The 13,802-nt window shown below is 30.3% G+C and overlaps 1 protein-coding gene across 2 annotated transcripts; it reads left to right on the top strand.

The window, feature by feature from the left end:
* Positions 1-303: 303 nt before the first annotated feature.
* On the top strand, positions 304-12,578 carry LOC124359383. 2 transcript variants are annotated; one of them, XM_046812084.1, is made up of 7 exons: positions 304-363; positions 1,197-1,802; positions 4,803-5,047; positions 5,705-5,786; positions 10,482-10,695; positions 11,513-11,553; positions 12,302-12,578. In XM_046812084.1, exons 2-7 carry the CDS (start codon positions 1,292-1,294, stop codon positions 12,382-12,384), a joined length of 1,176 nt encoding a protein of 391 aa, XP_046668040.1. In that variant the 5' UTR covers positions 304-363; positions 1,197-1,291; the 3' UTR covers positions 12,385-12,578. The 2 variants fall into 2 exon arrangements, with proteins under 2 accessions (XP_046668040.1, XP_046668035.1); XM_046812079.1 differs by having other exon boundaries at positions 10,482-10,728.
* The last annotated feature ends 1,224 nt before the right edge of the window (positions 12,579-13,802 follow it).

The raw sequence follows: 13,802 nt of genomic DNA, 5'->3' as shown, positions 1-13,802 counted from the left end.
CTTTCCTATACTTCCAAGTGATAAAATTACTATTTTATATATACAAGTAGTTAGTTTTAAAAATCCACTAAACATTACTCAAATCTAATAAGAATCAAGAAAAGGAAACTTGTACTACATAATTTTCCAAGTAGTTAATTTAATTTCTATTGTACCCTAAGACTAAAGTATTTATATATCTATGACACGTATGTTTTTGCACATAATCAACCATATGATATGCAAAACATAACAAAATATGGTATATTTAATGTTTTTGTTATGATATATAAACATTCTTATTAATTTGAAATGTTGATTTAACTAAAATGAAATGTTTTTGTTTAGGCAAGTAAATTATATTGAACTTTTGCTCTGTATCTGGTAAGTGTAAATTACTATAAATATGTATTTTTTTAACCTAATTGATATATTAGTTGTGATGTATTTTTAATTCCCTTAAAAAATACATATTTTTAAACTTGAAGGGTCCATTATCTAAAGTTGATTAATTCTAAGAACATTAATAGAAAATTCTAAAATTTGCACTGGTTTCAATGCGGTTTTGTTTTATATTATACAAATAAATTGTGATATATTTTTATTGAAATGAATAAGAGAATCAAAGTCATAAATGTAAAGCTTGAAAAGTAATATGAATTTTAGTTACAGTTGCAAACCTACAGCTTTTAACCTACCACCATAAACATTTTCTCCATATACATAAAAGTATTTCAAAGTTATTGAATTATGAAGACAAGCAAGAAAAATTTTTAGTATTCAACTGTGTCATCTTAATGACAACAGGAATAAAATATGACTGAAATTGCTTGAAATTCCCCTCTATTAAGTTTTAAGAACTAATTTTCCTGACATTCACTTAAAATTCTTTTATAATCATTTTTTTTAATGTAAATAAGTTGGTGTAAAGAGCTGTCATAGAACAAATGGCAGCAGTAGTTTTATATTAACGTAATATTAGGTGATATATTTATTTAGAAATTTAAACCATTAACAATGTACATTTCAGTCAAACTGCTGAGATTTGTGTTTAAGGTGCAGGTGATAAATAGTCCTTAAAAACCTGTTTGTTTACCACTTAAACTGATTTATTATCATTACTATAATTACACTATGAAGTATGATGAAATGTGATATATTTTTAAACTAATGCTTTTTGTCAATTAAGATTGAGTAATAGTTTCTTTTTTTTTCAGATCCTAAAAAGAATTTATTAATTTATGAACTGTATTAAAAAAGTGGTCTGATACCTAGATAGAATGAACATTGCAGTCAGAAAAATTAGTCACTTATGTATAAGAGCAAGCGTTATAGTCTAATTTTAATTCTATGGTCAATATTAAGTTTGGACTTCGTCCTTGGTGCTGACTCATCATTGAACCTCAAAGACATTTGTGAAATCAGTACTGAGAGATACCCTAATGAGGACCACAACATAAATGAGATTCTGCAGACTTATAAAACCTGTTCCCAAAAAATAGATCAATATTCTGGTGTAACCAAAGATGTCTTATTGAGACAACTAATTAATAAGCTTGATTGTTTTAAAGAAGACCTTAAACAGTTGTATTACGAAGGGAACCTCAGGTACAAAGATGTCCAGCTGGTGGAGCACATGGAGCAAGAATTGCAAAATAAAGGAGAGGTGAATTTACGACTCGGGGACATTCGTAGGAGCCTAATCAAGTGCAACATTGCCAGACAAGTCAGATCAACTGTCAAGCATATTATACCATTAGTGGTCACCGGGACAGCATCGGAAAAACGAAGAGCATGTGAGGCAATTTTGAAACAAGGCAAAGGTAAAGAAACAATAATTTTTACATTCCAAAAAAACTTTTATGAGCAAGATATGTAAGTAAATATTTACAGAGGTGAAATGTTCGAGTGTATCTATTACCAATATTCTTACAATAAGGTTTCAAAACTGAATTTTTTCAATCTTTTCTTCCGTTAATCTATTTATATAATTTATTCTAGTTAAAATGCAATGGTGTTTGCCTTCAGTTCCAAACTATACCTCTAACATTTCACTATGGTTGAAAACTCATTAAATTTGTCTTAAATCCTGTGCAGCTACCATGCTTTTCAATACGTTCATTTGTCAATCGCTTCTTGCTCCAATTTCATAACTTATGCACTATGTGTATTAAATAATGTTTCTTTATAGAACTCTCTCCTAAAAACAACAAGCTAGTAATTCAGCTGATAAATGTAATAACTAACAGTTATCTCTTTTGTTGTTTTTTTTAATATTTAAGTAAAATTAAGTAAAATAACATGTCATGCATTCAAAAAAATTGTATAGTTAGTGCTCAAAATAGGAACACTGAACTCACTAGTTCAGTGTTAAATTCCAGCTGTTAAATGAAATAATCAGCTGATTATTAATTAACAGTTAAACATTATTAAGTTAATTAGTATATTTGAAGTAACGGACGGCACTCAGTAAAATCTTTATTAGTCCACTATTATTCATCATACCTAAATTGAACTCGGTATTAAATAAATGAAGAAGTACAAAAGTAACCCATATTATATTATTCTAATAAATTTACCATAAAATCTCCTGTTTTTAAGTTAATAAAGTGTGAACATTATGTATGTAGACCATTATGAAACCTACAATGATATAATATTATTATTGAACTTTGGTAATACTACTTAAAACTTGTCATGATTTCAGTATTCAAAACATAGATACTCCCTTGAACATAATGATTTCTGTAATTAATTGTCTTTGTGTTGCATATTTTTATGTTAGAGACACCTAGGCCACAAAAGTGTGCCGTCTGTGGTTTAGCCAGCAGAAATCCAGTGTAATTTAGACGATGAGGTGCAAGTTAATCAGTTAACTTACACCCCAGGAACTCACTGTTTTGCAGAGAACAGGTTTTGAATACTGAAATGATGGAAAGTACTAAATAATATTTTGGTATTCTACTGTTTCGGTCTTGCTTGATCCTTTCAGATGGACATGTACTTCAGATTCCAGGAACCAAGTCTGTGGCGGTATGAGATCTAAAATGCTGCACTAGGCGTTATTTCTATAAAAAAAAAATTAAAAATTGCAGTAATTTCTGCTAAATTTTAACCTTGCATAGGCCATGAATGTTTAAAAATTAAGTACTTGAAAATCTTATTAAAAAAATTATCTTATACAAAAAGTCAATTAGGATGGTATATAATCCATACGATTGAAACCACAAAGACTGATATTGTTTTAATTATATAATTTATGTTTAGTTATATATTAAATTCTACAAAAATATAATGACATACAATTTGTTTTTTATAAACGGATGTTGTGTCTTTACTTTTTTTTAATGTGTTGGTGCCCTGAACTAGACACCCAGATTGTGGAACAAAATAATTTTTCTCTTTTGGTAATAATATAAAATATTAAAATGTATGTATTATATTTTTTATGATGTAATAATATCTCACCAATAAATTTTATATAACTTGTGAGTTCAATAATGTAATGAATAAATAATCATAAAAACTACCACATTAGACCTATTAAAATTCTTGGGTAGTGAAAAAACAGTTAAATAAATAAATTTGTAAAGGCGGAAAACATGGCATATCTTGGTAATATTTTTCTACTTAATTTGCCAGACCATAGATGAGAACTAAAGTACTTCAATGAGATTTAATTTTTTTAATAGAGATAATTATATGGTTTCAAATGTTTGGTAATTCAATATTTTATATTGTTTACTATTGTTGCACAAAATCACTTTATTTGTTAACTTATTTTTAAATCAACACTATCATTATAAAGAGAACCTAAACTCGTGCTGACTGTGATTTTTCAGACATAGCTGTATACAGTTGAAATGTTAAAAAACAAAAATTGTATATTTTGCATAAAGAATATTTTGATGAGTGCCTTTATAAAAAAGGCCTGTTTTCTGTATTTTAACCTTTTTTGTCATTGTTCATAAGTGGTCCATAGGTGATAACCAATAGGATCAAAGTGGTTTTTGTTATAGTGGTAGCATCTAATCATTGTGGGCCTGTAGTGGATCATATAGTCTCCCGAATAAACTTTGCTTCTAAGTGTATACACACATGTGTCCATATAAGCCATTTTTATGACTTGTTTGTTGGCATTAATCAACAGTAATTCTTTTTAAAACTAATAATGTTACATTCTTCTGAAATTAATGGAATAATTTTTAAGTTTTTTTCCAAGTAAATACTTTTCAAAAACACTTACAGGACCATTACATGGGAGGTTGTTTTATAAGGTCATTTAATACTAGAAATAAGTTAAATAAATGTCTGATACAGATTAAACAACATACAAATATGAACTGTTCATGGACCATTGGCTCATGAATGGATTTATCAAATATTGGACTTAGACCATGAATGGCCAGCTCTAGCTAACTCACAAGTACCGAGAGCCAGTCAACGCCCACACAGGCATGACTGTGTTAAACAGAACAAGACTAATAATTAGATGGCTATGCCATAGCACTACTAGCTTTAAAATCAAAAATCCATTGAAGAAAATTTAACAATGACATGAGTGATTCTAAGTGAGAACACTATTTACATCTTTTATATGTTTTGAACCATTGTCAGTAAAACAGATATCGGTGAATTGTTGCTATATATTCTCATTGCAGGAAAGTATATAACAAATCATGAGTATTTTAATTATATTCTGCAGGTTCTAATTCTTCCTAATAGGCCAACAGATGAATCAGGAGATACTGTAGTTGAATGAGTGATCTGCTAAAATAAAAATAAAGTAAAACAAAAGCATTTACACAGTCTCCTGTTGACAGATGGGAACATAACACAGTTGTTAGACATTCCGACACCAAAGCTTGATAGTAACAAGGAGCCAACAGAGTTGACTGTGCCACTCAATGTGACGAATCCAGCAACCTACAAAGTCGACAGTCCGGATGCAGACAACGTATTGACTCAGTATTACAAAGTGGTTATGAAATGTTTGACTCTAACTACAGAGCATAAAATTCAAGTTTTTAAATTTAACAAGAAATTTTATGACTGGCTATCTCAGGCTGTAAGTTCTGTTTTATTTTTCTTATGTGATAAAATTATTTCTATTAATTTTCAAATTATAGAAATGAATATTTACTTATTACTATGTCTTACTCATTACTATAGTCGCCTAAAGGTAAATACCTGTATTACATGAAGAGTGATTGTGTTAATACATTTCTCTAAATGCTCTTTTGTAAACTGTAGACTTTAGTAATTGAGAAAGATTTTGGTAAATAACATATAATAGTTATGTAAAACCTATAAATTAAAAGCTGTCTAAACATGAATTAGTATGGGTTGTGTCTATTATAGTTAGAAGATGGCAAACTTCAAATATTTAAGATTTAATTTGTTATATAAAATATAATTGTTAATTTTAAAATAAATATGTGGCAAACATTTTCAGCATTGATCCAGTATGAAGCATTTATAGTTACTATTATATTTCAATACACAATGACAATAATCTTTATAAAATCATTAAATCATAGTCTTTATTATTGAGTTCTGGAAATTTCATGGGACTGCATCATTGTTGACACAACTAAAGGTTAAAATATTTCAAGGGTTTATTTTCTTACTATTCCATGTGCAAATTTATTTAAGATACAACAGGTTTTATAATGCTCAATATAATACATATATTATTCTCTGCTCAGTGAAACACTTGTTTCAGGTACTCCTTCATCTGAAAGATAACAAATGCTATCCAGCCTTTGGTGGTGTTTTGAGAATTGTTGAAACTATAAGAGAGAATGGTTTGTCTAATTTCTGTCTTTAAATTACAATTGCTCTTTACATTATAGATTTTTAATTTTTTACAAAATTAAGTATTTACACAAATCACCTGTTGACCTATCTATAATCGATTCACCGAGAGTTGAGAGTGATGTGCCACCCACTACTGCCGTGATTTGGTGACAGTCTGATTCCCATGTGGTTAGCATCTGTGACAGGTGAATTGTTTGTAATAAGCCCTTCAAGTAACTTTAACTCCATACCAGGGGTTATATTTTCTTTAGAGAAAAAAGCAAGGTGAAAGTGACCAGCTGTAAACTTGGTGTGCTGAAATTCTGAAGATCCCTACAATTTAGTTATGGTATGGTCAATATAAGGATTAAATAGTCTTAAAAGATATGATATCTCTCAAACACTGATTTCATAAGATCTATGTGTAAGATTTAGCTTTCAATATTTGATGAAAAATAGGTCCATGAGATAGTTGCTGGTGGAGCCAATGCAGCACTTGTCTAATATATTAATAACTCTGAGGGGAAGATCTCTTTAACCCCACCTTTAGCGCTAGTATGTGATTATAATAAGAATGGTATATAAAGGTAATAGTAATAAGGGCAGTATAGGAAGATATTTCAATAATGTTAGGTTCTTTCCATTTAGAAGTAGGTGTCATCGGTATAGAGCAAGGGTGTGCAATATTCACCAAGATATTGAGGCATATCATTGGTGAATAAAATGAAAAGAACTAGTCCATTACAGAGCCCTGTGGCACTCCTCTATCTGATGGTAAAAGGTCAGATCTGACCTCTAAAGTAACATCCTTGTATGTCTAATTTTCATAATTGTCTTCTTCTTTGCAGATAACTCTCAAACCATTGTTTAGCAGTGTTGTTTACACCTAGAATTTACAGTTTTGCTATAATAAAACTATGACTTAGGCAGTCATAAGTCTTACTGAATTTCAGAAATATTAACATTGGAAGCTCACCCTCCTCAAGATTGTCAATAACTGTCTCGTATCAGCTTGATTATTGCAGTGGTTATCGATTTCCCAGTTCGAAAACAATGTTGGTTGTATATTGGTAAGTTGTGTTGGGAACAGTGATTTAGAAGCCTTTTGAGAACAATATTTTCACATATTTTTTAAAAAGTTCAGAGAAGTGAAATTCGCCTGTAGTTAGTAAGGATTGTTTTGACGCCACCTATATGTTTTAGATACGGTAGATTTTTGACACTCATTCCCAATGGAAACTTTCCTTCCACAAATGATTGTTAAAAATTGAATTTAAGGGAGGTGTTAGTACATTCATTAACAGTTTTAATATTTTAGAGGAAATTTCATCAATTCCAGCAGAGTTTTTGGACTTTAATTTTGATATCACAGATATTACTTCTCTTTCAGTTGTTTTTTAAATTAAAGGAAAATGTTACTTAATATTTATAGGAAATGGCAGTTGAGTGGTTTTGTGTTGTTGTGTGCTCTTGTATGTGTGGCCTTCGCAAAAGGTTGTTGAGGCAGTTTGCCACTTATCGTGGATTGTTTATTAGCTCCTCCCCCACCTTTAATTTAAGCACAGGGCAGTCTTTCTTTTTATTCCGTGCAGAATTTATCACTTGCCATGGTGCTTTTAACTTATTTTCAGTCTTTTCAATGAAATCTGACCCTCAATCTTAAAGCCTTCAGCCTCTGGTCATAGTTTTTCTTAAGTTGAATTGCATTCTCTTTATCCCTACATTTCCTGTTTGCTCATATTTGTTCTGTGCGAGTTTGCTCATATCAATGAGTTCTTTAGTATGAGAGTTTCTTGGTCAGCAAAGTGCTTTGGTTTTGTTTATTTTTTAACTTTTGAGTTTTTAAGTGACATATTGAATTGAGAGTTTGGGTGACAGTATTAACGAAGGAGCTGTAGGCCTCATCTGCAAGTGGATCACAGGTGACATTTTCCCATTCCTCTCCAGAAAGAAGCATTTTAAGGTTCGGTAGGTTTTTTTTTGTTGAAGGTCACAGTGCAGGGTCTTTGAGTTGAGCTTCCTAGGTTGAAAGTGCATATCTGAGCTGTGTGGTCGGATAATTTTGCATTTATAACATGAGCGTTTACTACATTTGTAACAATGTTTGTACAGATGTAGTCTATGGAGGATTCAGATTCCGGTGTTATTCTTGTGGGTGTTAGGTTTATCCTCTGGATTTTCGAGCTGGTTTTAGTATGTCTACGTTTGTATCCCTCATGATGATGAATGGAGTATTTTCTGCTTTGTGTCTTTGATCGCTCTAGATATCAATTATAAGGCTTTATCTAGGTTTTTGTCAGGAGATCTATATATTCCCATTATGCTCAAACATTGTTTGTTAATTTTTATTCTTATAAAAGCCATTTTGTATACAAACTCTACAGTACTGCGAGATATTGACAGTCTCTGAATGCTCACTTACTTTCTTTCCACAAAGATTGCTACACCTCCTTTTCTACGATCTTCTCTGCTATCGTGTGATATTAATTGATACCCTGGTATTCTCTGTTTGAAGTTTATTTTTGACGATGGAAGGAAACAGGATTTTTCCAGACATTTGCCATCGTTCAGTGAAACAAAAAATCAGTAACACTACATTTCGAGATCTGCAATCTGATCTCTTCTTCAGGTAAATAACTAACCTAATACATAATTACAAACTAGGTTAAAATAAACAAATCATACCAAAGCGTTGTGGCACGCCTAAGTCAGGAATCACAACCACCATGTTGTGTGTCAAATTCACTAACTCTAAAACATGCACTTAATAAAAAACTATACACAACACTAATCACTGAACTACACAATACAGGTCACAATATGTCTGCATTCGTCTACCAACCACCTACCTCAGTCGTACTGATTTTTTGTTTCACTGAGCGATGGGAAAATATGTCTGGAAAAATGCTGTTTCTTTCACCCTGGTATAGCCTGTGCATTTTCATTTGGTAAGGTTTTAGTCCATGGTGTAGGAGATGAATTAATCTATTGATTTTATTACTGACTTCTTGTGTATTTTGGTGTAGGATGGTTATAGTATTTGTGGTATTTTTTGACCATTTTTGTTGTGAAAATGTCTTGTTCAGTAAGGTTTCTCACTGTGTTTTTGTCACATTTTGTACTAGAAAAGACAAGGTGATCTTGGAGATGATTTTTTTTTCTTGTGCAGAGTGCATGCAGCTCTTGAGTTATTTTGAAAATTTCTGTTAGCTCATCTTCAGGGAAACTTTTGCCATTGTCAAAGCAGTGTTCTTGTAGTTTTAAAAATTGAAAGGTTTTTCAAGAATTTTTGTGGATAAATCTTCAAAAGTTTCCCCTTCTTCCAATTTAGAAGCTGTGGAAGGAGGTTTAAAGAGACTAAACAATAAAAACAATAATTTGGGATGGTTAATAATTTGGATGGTGATGACTATTAAACTGGACCTTACAGGCTATACCACTTGGAGATAACATATAGAGCAATAAAGTATTTGAGTGATGATAAATTATCTTAACTGTTTCTCTTGAAGATAATTGATCAGTAATGAATGAATAATTTGGTAAAATAGTTAAGATATTCTGGCTAAACAATTGAGCATGATCACCTAATTACCTTTAAATGATTTTAAAATTATAAAGTTCTTAAAGATAGTAATTTCCTGCTCATAAAAAGTGATTAATTCAAATTGAATGATTCTAATGAATATTTATTGTAATTAGTCATTGCTAATATCCAAAATAATTAGAATTATATTTTATCTAATTACTTGAGGAGAATCCATATCATTAACTGGGTCACTGACCAGAAACTTACAGTTGACAGGCTAATGGCTATCACATTACACTGTGTATATACACTATGTATGGTTAACTCACAACTATAAAAGAAATAAGTGAATCAATTCCATGAGAGCTCAACTGCAAGTAAGTCTTAACCAGAGAGGACAGAAGATAAATATAGTGAGCATTGTGTGATGCGAGGTCCCCCTACTGCATTATGTCCTAGTCACTATCAGTCGCCCAAATATGTGCTCTGTTTATAGCAAAATCCCGGCCTATTGTGCTACTGTAGGTTGCTTCAAAAATCCAAGATAGAAAGCATCACCTTCCACAAGTAATTTAAGCAAAAATATTGATTCTTGTTCATTGTTCTTAATAAGTTATAAACATTTACACACTTTATTTAAATTATTTATTACGTTCCTGCACTCTGGTATAATAAATGTGTAAAATATAATTTTTACTTAACTCCTAGTATATCAAACCACAGTAAATTTTATGAGAGGCAGTATACTTTTTACTCTCTGAGGATTTACTTTCCATTTCCACATTGCACACCCTGCCTCACTACCCTTAATACATGTTAGACCGTCGTGCCAACTCAATTTATCTTTTCTTTCCCTGGTCTGAAAAGCATGATAGGTAAGTTGTATCTATCTAGGGGGAAAAGCTGTCCGCCAATTCAGTCCTTTGTGCATGTGCTTAGAGGAGATTATGGCGAGAAAACTCAACAGCTTATAAGACAATTTTGCAAAACAGATGTTTCCACCTTGTTGGAAAGGATGTATCGGATGACTGTGAGGGAGAGAGAGAGATATATATTGTTTATGGTTCTAGTGAGAATGTCAATGTCAATCCATAGGCCTTACTTTATTCTGTAAATTCTTTGCAGAAAAACATGTTTGCAACCAAATTATGATAAATTGTGAAATATTTTCTTATAGATTTTGTCCCGAAGAATGCTACTGCCAATTTCATTTTCTACGGGCAGAAAAACTTGGGAGTGAAGGAAGAAGAAAAACTGAAAAAAGAAGAGCATCCAGGAAAAATCATTCACTTGTCTTCCTTCTATTTGATGTTTATCCCTTGGCTAATATTTATATGTTTGTCTGTTGCATATCTGACATGGACGTCGAGAAGGGAACAATGTTTAAGTTGGTATGAACCTGTTTACTATGTACTTGTCAAAAGGTGGGATATTATTTTGAAACAAAAGCTGATTTAAAGATTTTTAAATTATAGCAGATTTATTAAACAAATTAACATTTAAATTAATAGTAAACATTTAGGCTACTATTTAGAGGTCAACTAAACTTTACCATAATATATGGTTTATCTGAAAAATCTGTTTGGTAAAAATATTACAATATTAAAAAAGTTTTTAAAACTATGATGAAAAATGTTTTTCATGACTCATTTACATACGTGCATTCCTTCGTGAATCTTGTTTGGCATACTTTTATTTTGGCTTCACATATATTTTATTTAAAAAACTATTTTAAGCTCAATCAATCAATCAATAATATCTTTATTCAAGACATACATAAAATGTACATGAATGCGTCATTCTTAATAGGTGCTACCATAGGTACTTGGTGATTTCTTAACAAATTAGGTTTAACAGTTTTATATTGGTCTTAATACATAAGTACAATTTTGATATGTTTGCGAAGTTCTTGGACTATATTGACAAGTTTAAAATGAAACTAAGGCTAATTTGCAAAATTAATTGAATATAAGTCTACAATTACATCCAAATAGTGTATCTTCAGAAATATTTAAAAAAAGGGTAGACATTAACCTTTTTAGACAGAATGATAAAGCTTAACACTAATAAAAATTATAAATCTTTTAACATTAGAGGAAAAAAATGATTTTTATGATGAACTAATAGTTTTGTTGATAATTTTATTGAGCTTATAAACTGTTCACTGTTCACTGAGCTTAGAACATGAGTAAATATTTCTTGTTCCAGGTGTTGTGCGAAGGATAATGGTAGTTGCGATAGTTCAACAGGCAAGTATTGTTTTGTTGTTTCCCTTAAACTAATAGAGTTTGCCTGTTGAGACTTGAAAGATCTCAGGCTCTGTGGTTCTATCTATTTTTCTATGAACCAAGATTTTAAATTTTTGTTGTTTTACTATGTGCGTAGTAATAATGCCGTATCAACTGTTTGTTATAATTTCCATTTTGGGATGAAAAAGGATCACAGGGGCCATTATCAGGTAGTTATCCAATTATGACAACATATAAAAACATTTGTTATTCTGTTTTCTAATTAAAAAAATGAATTTAAAATGCTCAATTCCTTATACTGCCATAAAGGAATTGAAATCTTCCTAAAATATAATATTATAATTCTTATGACTACTTACCACAATATTATTCTTTTCGTATTCTACTGATGTGTAAATTTGGTAAGATTCATAACAATATCTTATGATACAAACACATAAGTTAGAGGAAAGAGAAACGACTGACAGTTCTTGCATTCCCACATCCTGTTTTTATACCATAATTATTTCCACATTAAAAAAAAATAATGTATTACACATATAGGTTTATACAAAAAGTGTATTTTTTACAAAATTTTTAAAGCACCGGGTACAAAATACTCAAAAATGGCCTGCCATCTGAATAAACAATTACTGCCAGTTTGAGAGTTATAATGTTTAAACATTTTACTTACTGGACAAGTATAATTCAAAGACTAAGTCTGTTTTTATTTACATCTGATAGTTTCAATTTAATTTGTTTGTTGTAGAATTTGAGGTGAATATTGTGATATTTTTTGAGAACGACCACTTAGTAACAGAAAACTTTCCAATAACTTTGAAGCGATCCTGATTGTTCCCTCATCATTTCCCTGATGGTTCAACTCTGTGATATGATCGTACATGTCAAGAAGCTGAGGCTGTGGAGAATTCTCAGAACACTTAACTGAGTTATCCTTGAGTGCTGAAGTGAAATAAGTTGGTGTTTCTGAAATATTGTGCTAATCCTTATTTTGTATCAAATATATTGTGTTATTAATCAATAGATATGTGTGTATATATTTTATATATATATATATATATATATATATATATATATATATATATATATATATATATATATCATATAATATATAAATATAAAATATTATATAATATATGTAATATTTTGTATATAATATATAATAATATATAATATATATATATATATATATATATATATAAAATCATTATATATCATGATTTTAAGATGGCTTCCTTCATCGGTCATTAAAATGGGTAGCCGAACCTTGATTCGCCTAGCCCAGTTATCTGGAGCTAAATGAATGAATAAATTCTTTATTTATCTAGGTGAAATTAAGACCACACGGCCATCTGGTGTAAGATGTGCATTAACAGATCAAGCTAATCAATCCCAGGCCTCCAAAGATTTCAAGGAAACTGGGATATATTTTACCTGGCCATACATCACATTTGTTTGATGGACTGGTAATTGGTCTCCAAATGGTTATCTGGCACAATAACTTGACTGTTGAATTTTTGTATCTTTGTTATATCTAAAAGTAAATGGGTATATTAAAATAAGTGTACAATGCTTTTGTTTAATATGTAAATTAAGAAATACATTGCATTACCAGCTTGTTAAACCATGTATATTATTATAATTGAATATTATTAACAAAATTGATAAAACATATGTGTTTTTCTTATATTGAAACATATAATTCATAGAATGTGGATCATTGGAGCGGTTTCATGTTAATTAACATGTGCATCATTGTAAATTGTGGTTGCAATGAATTTCTGATAAGCCTTGTCACGACTTGAGCAACATAAAGTAATTGCATATTTAGTGCCAGGCACAAAGTTGCGAAGTGGTTAAAAAAAAACTAACTGTATTTCCAAGTATTTTACCAAAGGGAATTTTCATTTTGTATTATATATCAGTAAAAAGCTTAGATGCTACACTATTACAACAAATATTTTACAAAATAATAGCAACATTAATATATAAACAAAATGTTTATAGTTTTGAAGTACATTTGTTCTATTTATTTATTTTTACTAAGATTTATAAAATTGCCTTTACCTAATAGAACACAAATTTGAGATTCAAAATGAAATCAAAATAATATTTATTGTCATAAAAATTACAGGATCATTGACTTAGTCATAAAATGAGGCCTAGTGACAGCCATCTTAATGTTAACATACAAATTAGAGTGTTAACACACTACTTATAAAATAAGAAAATGAAAGATTAAAATTTAT

The sequence above is a fragment of the Homalodisca vitripennis genome, chromosome 1 (genome assembly GCF_021130785.1).
Source record: "Homalodisca vitripennis isolate AUS2020 chromosome 1, UT_GWSS_2.1, whole genome shotgun sequence".
Classification (NCBI taxonomy): domain Eukaryota; kingdom Metazoa; phylum Arthropoda; class Insecta; order Hemiptera; family Cicadellidae; genus Homalodisca; species Homalodisca vitripennis.
Note: the sequence above shows the minus strand (reverse complement) of the source record. Positions and strands in the feature narration are given on the sequence as shown.